Source organism: Echinops telfairi, unplaced genomic scaffold (assembly GCF_000313985.2).
Source record: "Echinops telfairi isolate 266 unplaced genomic scaffold, ASM31398v2 ScPeMD7_2010;HRSCAF=2546, whole genome shotgun sequence".
In the NCBI taxonomy this organism is placed as follows: domain Eukaryota; kingdom Metazoa; phylum Chordata; class Mammalia; order Afrosoricida; family Tenrecidae; genus Echinops; species Echinops telfairi.
Window position 1 is genome coordinate 6,764,605 of NW_022105908.1, and position 13,046 is coordinate 6,777,650.

Consider the following 13,046-nt stretch of genomic DNA (forward strand, 5'->3'; position numbering starts at 1 on the left):
TGGGGACAAGGCGGGGCGCGGGGGTGCGGGCGCCGGGCTGCCCCCCTACCACCGGCGAGTCGGCATGGTCCAGGAGCTGCTGCGGATGGTGCGCCAGGGCCGGCGGGAGGAGGCGGGGACGCTGCTGCAGCACCTGCGCCAGGTGAGCCGGGGAGGGGGCGTCGGGGGCGCGCCAGCCGGAAGCGCCCCGCCCCTTCCGAGGCGGCCTGGGAGCGCCCGAAGGCACCGCCCAGGACCCCTCCCGCTGGGACGGAGCCCAGTCTAACTGCAGGTGCCTTGACGTTCCTGAATTTGGGGCCTCAGGGCTGGGTGAAGGAAAGCTGGCCCAAGGAGGCCGTTCTGAGGGGGGACCTGTTGGAATAATAACCCCTGCTTCTCTCCTCCCCGGCCAGAGGAGATTGGTCCCTGAGGATGGAGGTGGGAGGGATGGATGCTTGGTCTGTACTAAGGCGCTTCTTTTCTCTACCCACTGGCACTCGCTCCCTGCTAAGGGTCCTCAAATCTACCGCGGCCCCACCCCCTCGCCGGTGCAGCTGCCAACAGACCCCAGCTTCCCAAGGGAAGTCCAAGGGTCCAGCTCCAGGGCTGGTAAGATGCCAGGCCCCAGGCCCATGGCCCCTCTCTGCCAGGCATCTTGGACCGTTCGCCTCTCCTGAGTAACTTTCACAGGCCCCAGCAACAAGCTCCTGCCGAGAGCAGTGGCAAAGGGAAGCTGGGTTTGTTTCCAGGTGGCTTCCAACCCCCTGGCCAGCAGGGATTGCAGGAGGCTCTCAGCACTCTGCCTGAGCCGGTTCCTGACTACCTGCTTGGAGACTGACTTTAAAGATCTGATCAGCCACCTCTGTTCTGGGCCGCCCTGGACTGGTGCCCTCATCGCGTCTAGAGCTCCTTGGCTTGCTTTCCTTTTTTTTTTTTTTTTTTTTAATGGATTTTTTTTCAGAGAGAGGCCAAACGAAAAAGTCAAAACCCACTGCCCATGAGTCGATTTGATTCATGGGGAACCCATGTGCTACAAAGTAGATCTCCCTGGAGTTTCCTTGCCTGTAGCCCTTATGGAAGCAGATCTCCAGATCTTTCTTCTTTGGCTCTGCTGGGCAACTTTAAAGCCACCAACCTTTAGGTTAGTTGTTGAGTACAAACCATTGGCAGCACCTAGAGGGAGGAGCGTGCCTGAAAGCTGCCCTTCCCCATCAACAAACAAGTTGTCTTGGCCTGGCTTTGAGGGATAGCCAAAGACTTGTTGTAGATTCCAACTCATACTGACCTTATAGGACACAGTGAGACTGGTGGTGTATGTCTTGGGCTGCTAACCACAAGGTCAGCGGTTCAAATCCACCAGCTGTTCCCAAGGGGGCAGGGAAAATGATGCTTTCTGCTCATGTAAAAGTTTACAGCCTTGGAAACCCACAAGGGCAATGCTACCTGGACCTATTGGTTTGCTATGAGTCAGAATTGACCATGAGTTTGGGTGTTTCCAGAGAACTACCTCATAACGTTTCCAAGGCTGTGAATCTTTAGGGAGGCAAATTGCCACATCTTTCTCCTGCTGAGTCGCTGGTGTGTACGAACTGCCCACCCTTCTGTTAGCAGGTGAGCACTTAACCACTGTGCCACCAGCCCCCTTTATTCTTGTTAGATTGACCACAGGAGAGGTAGAGTCAGCTGTGAAAGAGGAGGGGAGCCTCAGCCTGCCTTCCTGAAGTTCTCCATAGTTAATGAAAGACTTGGGATGAGCACTTTCCTTGGGGAAGCGTGCAAAATCCCTCCTCATTCTATTGCACCCCCTCCCACCATCTTCATCTCTGTTGCTACTGTTACCTGGAGTGTGTTTTCCCAAGGTGTGTACTGCAGCGAGGCAGGAAAGCAGGGATTCTGTTGCCTCTGCCTTCCAAACAACATCCAAACGATGCCCAAGGCACTGTCAGATCCCCAGGTACCTCCAAATTGAATCATCAAAGCCAAGTGACGTTATATGCCACATAACTTTCATCGGCGTGCATCTCTGTCTTTTTAAAAGTGGAGAGTGGTATATGGCCTCTGCGGTAACTCTTGCTTTCAAACAGAATAATGGGTTTTCCAGATTTTGCACACCAGGCACACCAGACAGAGGGTTCTACTGATCATGCGCTGTTCACAGCTCTGTGGTAGATGCAGAAGGCTAGAAGGGGCCAGCTTTTAGGGGCTGGCTGACAGGCAGCAGGACTAGCTATTCTTGGAGGTTAAAGAACGAGGCCAAGCCAGCATTTGGGTGTGGCCTGAAGCAGTTGGGCATTATGATGCCTCTTGGGACTGAATGTAATTCCACACCAACAGGGTGCCTGCTAGGTTTCGCTGGGAGTCGTCAGTTCTGGTGGCTTTCTTGGAAGCCTGACTGCTGTTCTGGTGGGTGGCCTGGCACCTTCTTTAGGAGCAGGACTGGGAGGTGGGGAGATAGCTCAGACTTTCCCCCCTTTCTGCGAAGGTGGAAAAATAACTTGCCCCCTGACTCCAGGCAGGTGCCAGATTCCCTCCATCTCTCTGGCCAGTGGGTGAATGCTGCAGGCCTCTCCACAGCTAGACATAGCCTGCTCACGGGCCTGCAGTGCTCCCCTGTATGACTAGTCCTCTCCAGGACACCGTCATGGACCCTGGGCCGAATGGGAGGGGAGCACAGGGTGTCTGTGTGGATGGGAAGCCGAGAGGCGGCTTTCTGGGACCCTCAGCGTGGCTGGAAAGATGTCCAGCGGGCTTGGCTGTGCACTGATGTGGTTCTCTCTCCCACATCAGATTTTTCTCTTCCATTTCCGCCTCTAGCCTAGAGGTGATGATGTTCAAAAAGAGAATGAGCAGCCACTGAGAGGTGCAGTCACCCCAGGGCCGCCCAGGGGCCTGGCAGTATAGCAGGCAGAGACTGGGACGTGTGCACGAGGTGAGGGTCTCAGTCCTGTGAGCAGTGAGCCAGGACTCACAGAGTAGGTGTTGGTGAGCCAAGCAGGGTCAGGGAGTAACCAGGACAGCAGCCTCTCCCCCATTGGCCTAGCACATTCTTCTAGGCTTGTTAATGGGCTGAATTAAGGCACGTGAAGTTGGAGGAGCCACTTCATTGCATTGCTACTATATGGTACTCCCTGCTCCTCTGCTAACTCATGCATTTAAATAGAATAGGTGGGTTATAGTTATACATGTGTGCATATGTGTGTGTATCTTAGCCATGTGTGACCTAACTTCTTTTTCAGTGCAATTATCTTACCCATTGAACTAAAAAGTGGCATATGCCATTTTAGCAAAATGAAATAAACTGGATTATACTATTTTAGTGGATGCGAGTCACTAAGATTTTTACTAGCGCCCACATTTGCTGCAAGAACTTTCCACATATTCTGCCACAAAGAACACACGTCTGGGAACTGAGCTATGTCAACCAGCAATGTGAAATCCTGTTGATCACCAATCTTGCTTCAAACTCTTCAGATTTGACACTTGGTTCATACATAATAAATGTTGTGATTATGAATAAACAAATGAAAAGCTGCCTTCAAAGAAAATTTCATGATCAGAGCACAAATATTACGGCAAACTTATTCTTAGGAGTTGGGCTTAGGGGCATTGCGTTTTTTAATGGTGGTAGAATACTTTGGAAAAGGATATCAATAATGGTTGTACAAAGGGAGACGATTAAATTTCTTTTCTTTTAAAAATCATTTTATTGGGGGCTCATACAACTCATATCACAATCCATACATACATCCATTGTGTCAAGCACGTTTGTACATTTGTTGCCATCATCATTCTCAAAACATTTTCTTTCTACTTGAACCCTTGTTATCAGCTCCTTATTTTCCCCCTCCCTCCACCCCCCCAAATGGAGACTGTTATCAATGGCACTGAATTATAGATGTAGAAATTGTTAAATTGGAGATTGTTTTGTTGTGTATATTTTTTGCCACAGTTAGAAAAACGTACATAAATAACAATGACTAAAAGGAAAAAGAAAATGTTCCAGAATTGAATGTGGTGATAAAACTCTTTTTGATCTGATTGAATTATTGAATTGTATGACATGGATGAAGTATTAACAAAACTGTTTTTTAAAAAAAAGCAAGAGTTGGGCCAGACAGCCCACCTTCCTTTCTTGCTGATTAGAAAGAAGTAGTATATTCCCAAGAGCTACCCACTAAAATAAGGGATTTCAGTTACTTGGCGAGGAGGACCATAGGAGAGACGGACACCAGTGAAGGTGCTGAAGCGGTAGAGGCCAGGTGACGTACACACCTTGCTCGTGGGCATCCTCCAGCTAACACATTCCCCGGCGCTGGAGCTGCTAGCCATGTGAGTTAGTGCCCTGCCGGTTTGCTGTGGACAGCTGGTGTCCGGGGCATGCGCTCCCTTTGCTTATGGGGTAATCTGTCCCTGGGCTTGGACCCGGCTACAGGCCCTGTTTCAGTCTGTTGTGCATAGAGCTACTATGGGTTGGAGCTGACTCAATAGCAATTGACGACAGCACCACCGCAGACCGGCGTTCAGATTCTCTGCTCCAATCTGATCTTGCTTCCCCCCAGGGCTCTGTGACTGGATTCCGGCTGGGGATATGGAGGCGGGGATGGATTGTGGCTGCTGGTACCACTTCTGTAGGCTCCCCGTTTTTCTCTTCTAAGATGTGGGGTACTCTCGTGGTTGGAGACTCTCCCACCTGTCCATGCCTGTCACTTGTTGGTTCAGTGTCAGGAGATCTTGCTTAATGCCAGCACTCTTGAACTGGGCAGATGCCAGGAAGCTGGCTGGAAGGAGCAGGGTGCAATCCACTTCCTCATGAAGAACAGAATCTTAAGAGTAAGAGGAAATTGGGACCAAGGGTCAGGTTAAGGTAGTTTGACTTCTGGGCCTCAGTCTGCTGGGGTGACCTTGGACCCAGCAGGTAACGTCTTTATGAGTTGTGTCCCTCATTTCCCTGAAGAGGCAACTGCAGTCCAACCTGAGTGCTTGCTACTAGTGTGCTCAATTCCTCTGGCTCTGTGAATCAAATGACCATAATAATAAACTGGAGACTCTTTGAGCCTGACCAAGCTACAGGCTGCAGACAAGGTCTTAGTGTCCTTTCTGAGGCCGGGCCTCAGGTGTTTCTGAATTCTGTCTACCTGGCAAGGACCCAGATTGGGAAGTTCAGAAGAGTCTGGAGTGGGCTTATGGGGTCAGGAGAGGATAGCTGTGAGTCGAAACACCATTCCTCTCCCGTCCCCTGCATCCTCTCCCTCCCACTCGTCTCTCTCCAAGCCTAAGGCTCAGGTTTGTCATCTCTAAGTCTGGGACCAGGTGACCTGCTGCCATGCATCGAGGGTGAGTGCTGAGCTCCTAGATGGTGTGGTGTCATCTCTTCAGGCCAAGAGTCTGTGAGTCCCCCAAATTCCAGAGAGGTTGTCAATTTCACCAAGCTAAGGGGACCTCACCTCTTGATCTCATAAAGAAGGTCTCTTTGGGTTGCTTTATATACACGCGGTGTGGTGAGCCCGGTTAGGCAGAGCTGTTCCAGGCTTAGCCTGCTCAGCCCCATGCCGAAGTGAGGCCTGAGCAGGCTCCTGTGGCCAGAATGACACCTAGAAGCGTGACTCACCTGGGACCTGGAGCTACTGGCTCCGTTATGAATTGAATTGTGTGTGTCCCATAAATATGTATGACAGACCCTGCCCTGTGGGAATGGATGTTCTTTGTTGTGTTCATAAGTCAGTATTGGTGTCCGGTGTGTTTTAAATCAATCTCTTCTGAGGGATGGAAAAACTGATCAAGCAAGTAAACCCAGAGAGGTTGCTGCACACCGCACGGGCAGTCACCAGGGAACCTAGGAATAGACGCCGGAAGGAGCCAACGATGTTCCTGAGAGCAGACAGTGTCCCTCCCGAGGCAGACCCTGAATTCCAGAGGGTTGGCCTCCCAAATTGCAGAAAGTCATTAATTTTTTTTGGTCACTAAAGCCATCTACTTGTGATATTTCTGTTATAGCCACCCAGATAACTAAGCTATCCCCTAAGGTGGACCTGGTTAGTGGACACGCTCGCTCCTGAGCAGGTCTTGCCCACCTGGAGACAGAAGAAGCACAAGGACATTTGAAAGTCGCCTTTTTCTTCCCCACCCTCCTCTTGAGAAAAATCTCTCTTTGGCAAGCAAGCTGGAAGGCCACCAGACACCAAACGGTGGTCTCCACACCTGGTCTTGATCTTATTCTGTTCCTACCCAGAATGCATTGCCTCTTTCCACCAACGCCCCTTACTTCCCCAGACCATGCCAGCCACAGGGTTCACCCGTGGCTTTGAGATCCACTTGTCTTTTGTCAGCGTGCTGCTCCGGGGTAGTATTGAATCATCCCCATACAACTCTTTTCTTGATGCTCTTGTCTGTCAGCCGAGTCATGTGCTGCTTGAGGCTGGAGACCCCCATTGTCCCTGGAATAATGCTGACCGCCCACAGGTATGGGAGTGAGGGCCCGTGAGTGCACAGCCACTCTCTTGGGGGTGTCCTCAGAAGCACGTGGACTATTAGGGAGGACTAGCAATCTGCAGCTTATTTCCCAAACCTGTTAGTGCAGTTAGGAGATCCGGAACATTTCCGTTTGACTGGATTTCTGGGAGCAATGTGTGTGGGGCACTGCCATTCCTGGCAGCCTGTCAGGCCTGGCATTCTTGGCGAGGAGGGGCACGTGACTTCAGTGGGTTCTGTGAGGGTGGGCAGGTGCCGCTGGGTCTCTGCAGAGCTGTGTAAGGGAAGAGCAGCTGGGCAGAGGGCTGGGCCTCCACCTTGCCGTTCTGTTTCCTATACTTAATCATGTTCACTCCAGCCACACAGTGAACCGTCCTTTAAAAAATTCTACAGCTTGCTAGCTAAGCGGGGCCCAGGCATTACCAGTTCTAATCAGAAAGATTTCAGTGACGCTGGCGCCCGTGTGCTGGTTTCCATGGCTTCCAGAAGAGCTGGGCCTTGGGGGCTGTACATGACCCCAGGGCCTGCAGCTGTGCCACCTACCCTGACGTCAGGGACTGGGGGATGAGCTGGGGTCCTTTTTTCTGCAGAGTGCCCACTGCCTCAGAGATGACCGGAAATAGCCTTGCTGTCTCTCTGTCCAAAACAACAACAAAGGAACGAACGGCCATTGAGCTGATTCTGGCTCATTGTGGCCCTTGAGGGCAGGGTAGAACTGCCGCTGTGGGTCTCTGAGATGGTCATTCTCTATGGGATTAGAAAGCCTTGTCTTTCTCCCATGGAGTTCCTGGTGGATTCGAACTGCTGACCTTCCAGTGAGCAGCCCAACTCATAACTAATACTCTACCAGGGTTGCTACGTTGGGACTCCTAAAATACCCAGGGGTCTGTCTGTGGAGCACCAGGGTAGGCACACTATGTCCCTTCCCCAGTGTCATTTCTATGTGCTAGAGTAGGGGCCATGAACTTCAAAACCTTACTACCTTCCAGTTGATCCCAATGTATGATGACTCTCTCTATAGAACAGAGTAGAACTGCTCTTGTGGGTTTCCAAGATGGAAACTTTTTTTCTTTCAAATAAAGCAAACATTTATTAAAACTTTTTTTATAGAACTTCTAAAGATTTTAAAACCAAAAAAAATTTTTTTTTTAAACATTTTATTAGGGGCTCATACAACTCTTATCACAATCCATACATCCATCCATTGTCTAAAGCACATTTGTACATTCGTTGCCCTCATCATTCTCAAAATATTTGCTCTCCACTTAAGCCCCTGGCATCAGCTCCTCATTTTCCCCCTCCCTCCCCGCTTCTCCCCTCCTTCATGAACCCTTGATAATTTATAAATTATTATTTTGTCATATCTTACACTGTCCGACCTCTCCCTTCACCCACTATTCTGTTGTCTGTCCCCCAGGGAGGAGGTCACATGTATATCCTTGTAGTCGGTTCCCCCTTTTCACCCCACCCTCCCTTCACCCTCCCGGTATCACCACTGTCAGCACTGGTCCTGAAGGGCTCATCCGCCCTGGATTCCCTGTGTTTCCAGTTCCTATCTATACCAGTGTACATTCTCTGGTCTAGCCAGATTTGTAAGGTAGAATTGGGGTCATGATGGGGGGTGGGGGAGCATTTAGGAACTAGAGGAAAGTTGTATTTTTCGTCGTTGTTACATCGCACCCTGACTGGCTCATCTACTCCCCGAGACCCTTCTGTAAGAGGATTTCCAGTGGCCTACAAATGGGCTTTGGGTCTTCACTCCGCACTCCCCCCTCATTCACTATGGTAAGATTTTTTGTTCTGATGATGCCTGATACCTGATCCCTTCGACACCTCGTGATCGCACAGGCTGGTGTGCTTCTTCCATGTGGGCTTTGTTGCTTCTGAACTAGATGGCCGTTTATTTGTCTTCAAGCCTTTAAGACCCCAGACGCTATCTCTTTTGATAGCCGGGCACCATCAGCTTTCTTCACCACATTTGCTTATGCACCCGCTTTGTCTTCAGCGATTGTGTCGGGAAGGTGAGCATCATGGAATGCCAGTTTAATAGAACAAAGTGTTCTTGCATTGAAGGAGTACTTGAGTGGAGGCCCAATAAGACAAAATTTCTTGAGTTATTTTAAGACACCATTTCTTCGATTATTATTATAACAAAGTAATCTATTATTTAAATTCCTTCTCAAGATGACTTTATCCCCCTAAAACAAAACATCTGCTGGGGAGACTCATTCGAGAATGGTTTGCCACAGTTCCTGTATTAGGAAAGGAGAGAGCCTGTGGCTCACCAGAGGGGTGGCTCCTTTTCCAGCTGCCCACCTGCTGGTTAGCACAGGACTCACTGCTCAACCAAGGCTCCTGGAGCTGGGGGCGGGGGGGGGGCATAGGTTATGTCATTTCTCAGGAAATTCTAAGCAAATAGATTTTAAACTTCTCATCAAGCATACTTCCCCCTGACTGAGACTCTGCTGCCCTCTCAGGAGCCAGTGGGGTTTCCACTCCAAGCCAACCAGGTTATCCTCCCAGGACCTGTGGAGGTCGTACTTTGACTCCTTGCCATTCTCAGGGTTTCAGCAGTTCCTTCTTACTTCCACCAGACTTCCTGCAAGTGGCAGCAGCTTGTAGTAGGGCATCAAGATGACCCCAGGGCTGCAAGTCAACTTTTTCTACCGGGTGGAAGTTCTTTAGCCAACCACCTGTCTGCCCCTCCTCAATTGTTTTAGACTGAAAGCTCTAGTAGAGCAAAACCAGTAACATCACGTATATTCTTCTAAAAGATTATGGGAAATGCCTTTTATGAAAACACGATGCATGGATTTAAAAACAGTTTTGCATCAAAATAAACTTGGACTGACTTGTCATAACATGACTGTACAGGATATCATTTGAGGCAGTAATAAGGAGAAGACATCAATTTGAGAAGAGCCCCTATCAGAGGAACTTAAGTTCTGCTAAAACTGAAGCAGGAGTAAATGTCAAGTTTATGGCGAAGCTTCTGTGAAAGAATGGTGAAATCAACGATGCTTTCCACACAGCCGATGGGGGCAATCCCCCAAAGGCATAGACAGTTTACAAATGGATAGTTCATTTTAAGGAGGGGCAGCATGTTGTTGACGGACGGTGAAGGGCACAGCAGCAGCAGACCATCCACATCCACGTGCAAGGAAGCAACCTTCTTTCCGCTCTAATTGAAGAGGACCATCAGGTAACCAACAAGAAACAATAGCCAGCACCAGAGACACCTCAGTTGGCTCACCTGAAGCAGTTCTGACTGAAAAATTAAAGTTGGGCAAAGTGTCTGCTCAATGGGTGACAAAAACGGTTGCACTCAGAGCAGCTGCAGACAAGAGCACAGCTTTCCGTGGAAACGTTAGGCAAGCGGGATCAAGGTCCGGAAGCATTTCTTGGAAGAAGTATAACAGGAGATGAAGCATGGTTTGACAGTTTGAACCTGAAGACAAAGCATAATCACATCAATGTCTACCCAAAGGTGGAAGTGGTCCAGTTGCAGCAAAAGTGGATCGGTCATGAGCAAGAGGTCATGGCAACAGTTTTTGGAGATGCCAAAGGCATTCTGCTTGTGGACTTTCTGGAGGGCCAACGAGTGAGGACATCTGCTTATGATGAGAGTATTTTGAGAGGGAACCACAGCTTTGGCAGAAACAGGCTTCACCAGAGAACCCCTCTTCCCCATGACAATGCGCCTACTCTCATCAAGCAACAGCAATGTTGCATAAGTTTTTATGGGAAATCATTCGTATCACCTTACAGTCCTGATTTGCCCTCTTCTGGCATATTTCTAATTCCTAAAAATGACTGCATCGATAGGGTTTAGTTCTCAGTACCCTTAGTTCTTTTTTTTTTTTTAAACCCTCAGTTCTTTAAGGATGACTAGATGATATTATTGACATCTTGATGGAGCATATATTGAGAAATAAAGTATATTTTAATTCCATTTTGTAGAACTTTTTCAAGTTTACACACACACACAGGGGCTTCAATAAATTCATGAGAAAATTCTGTTCATTTTTAATTCCATTTTAAATCCTGGCATAGGGGGATTTATTTCTAGGAAATGGCTTATACAGTTGTCGAGGCTAGCAAGTCTCAAATGCATGGGCCAGGCATCAGGCTGGAGACTTCTCCTGACTCATATGGTTGCAGGGGATGATGAATCCAAAAGTCATCGGGTTAGATGACAGGCTGCTGGCTCATATCCCAAGAACCAGAGATCAGATGGTGACAAGTTGGATGCAGGAAAGAGAAAATGTGAGAGAGAACTTTGCCAGAATATCCATATGTATTGGGTGCAGGGAACACCCCTAAGGAAACTGTTCTTCCCCTAGTTTACAGAATGGAAAATAATGACATAATATTGAGAATCATGGTCTAGCTTTGATGGCTCACATTAGCCATGACAGTCCACTCCTTGTCAACTTGCCATCTGTACCCATCTACCTCTAAACAAAAATAGTCAGAAAGTAAGATCTGCACCAACCTCATAGTCCCATTTATTTCTTATATAAGTAATGGCATAAAGAATAAACCAAAAAATGGTTGATATGTATCATACACGCATGCATCATAAAATAAGGATGAAATATAACAACTGCAGTGCTTGTTTCTGCAACTAGTCTTGTGGTCCAACTGGTATTTAGAACAACTTCTCCCACAATGCATTCTATGCTTTATGTTCAGCAAGCACCTCAGCTGGTCATGGTAGGATGATGCAAGCCTGCATTCCTGCAGTACTGATACTGGAATTGGGTTGCTATCCCTTTCCACTGACTAATCACAGGCCATAGTAGTACTTGTAGACAACTAAGTGACCTCCTGTATTCTAGATATAACTCTTACTTGCCTATATTATGTAATATCAATCTGATATTCCCCTAATATCACAACCATACCAGCCAATATGGCAATTCCAAGAATCAAGCACCCAGCCAATATGGTAACTTCCTCCTTTTCCTATTGACCTAGAGGCGTGAAGAGCCCCAAGTGACCAGGTGGGAGCATTTCTGTCTTTTTGAAAAGAAACCCTCTAGCTCCCAGAGCATAGGGCTATGGGGATCAGAAGCAAACATTGTGGAAGTAGGTCACTAAGGGTAGTGGTAAGTAGTGCCCCTCCCAACCCTTCATTCCACATCCATAAACCCTGCCTATGGGATTAAGCACACCGCACATCAGACGTTAAGAGTCCACCTAGCCTCATGAAGAATGTTGCCCCAACACTAAAAGTATTGCCACTAACTGGTACTATAATAGTCGTTAAAAAGTCGTTCCATCATCCATCAGGCAAGTTGTTTCAAGACGACAGGGAGCGTGTTAAGATCAGTGACTTCCATAAGGATGAGCCCACTACTGTACTTAACTTGCTGTGAAGTGAGGTTCTTGACCCGACACAATGCTGTGTGGGAAAACATGGTGACAGATAAGGCATGGATGGTAATTGTAGCAGAGGCTTGTGTGCAAGTGAGGCAAGCCCGTATCTTCAGAAGAACAAAAAGACGCCCTTCCCATGATACAAGCAGTTCAATGTAATCAACCTGCCACCAGCTTGCTGGTTGATCACTCCGAGGAATGGGGCTACATTGGGAACCCAGTATTGGTCTCTGCTGCTGGCAGATTGCCGTTCAGCAAGGGCTATAGCCAAGTTGGTCTTGGTGAATAATAATCCATGTTGCTAGCCATGCACAACCCCCATCCTGGCTACCATGGCCACTGTACTCCTGCACCCATTTGGCAATGACCAGAGTGGCTACGGAGAGAAGATGACTAGTTTCCACAGAATGCAACAACATATCCATTTGATTGTTAATCCTCCTCTGCTGAGGTCATCCTTTGCTGAGCATTTACATGAGATACAAATTTTTGGCCCATGTCTTTCCACATGCTTCTCCATAGTTTCTTATTAATTTCTCAGTCATGTTCTTCCAAGTCTCTGACATCCAGCCAAACCATTGGTCACAGCCCATGAATCAGCATACAGTCATACATCTGACCATTTTTCCTTCTAAGCAAAGTGAACAACTGCTAGAACCATTCTCAGTCCCAAATGTCTTAGGCTGTATTCACTAGAGGGGCAAAACCCATGAATTGTGTGTGATTGTGTGTGACTGTGTGTGTGTAGAGGGAGGGAGAGGGAAAGGGAGGTGGGGGGAAGAGAGAGAACGAACAAACACAAATAAGAAGTGTTAAGAAAATGGCTCACACAGCTGGGGAGGCTGGCAAGTTCCAACTCTGTTGGTAAAGTTGAAGGCTTCTCCTGACTCATGCTTGCAGGGGCTGGTGAGTCCTGACTTCAGCAAGTCAGATGGTAGGTTGCTGGCTCACAGAGCTGAGGGTGCTAGTGTAGATTCCAAATTTTGCAGGCCAAGTAGCAGTCGCATGTCCCAGTAACCAGAAATGACAAGTTAGATACACAATCAAGAGTGTGCTTTGCTAGAACATCCATATACAAGAGGAATTCATTATTATTATTTATTCTTATTTTTAACACTTTCATTGGGAAGTAATTTACATATCATATAATTCAATCGTTTAAGCATTCAATCATATCAAGGAAATTATACAGTCACCCCCACATCAAATTTTTAAAA

The 13,046-nt window shown here is 48.1% G+C and overlaps 1 protein-coding gene across 1 annotated transcript in view; it reads left to right on the top strand.

The window, feature by feature from the left end:
* Position 1: 1 nt before the first annotated feature.
* The window catches only part of LRRC75A (leucine rich repeat containing 75A), a gene marked incomplete at its 5' end in the record, with an annotated part of 59,974 nt that continues 46,929 nt past the window's right edge, over positions 2-13,046 (top strand). Inside the window, one exon of the mRNA XM_004709356.3 lies at positions 2-142. Coding sequence (XP_004709413.2) covers positions 2-142 — 141 coding nt within the window. The remainder of the gene's footprint in view (positions 143-13,046) is intronic.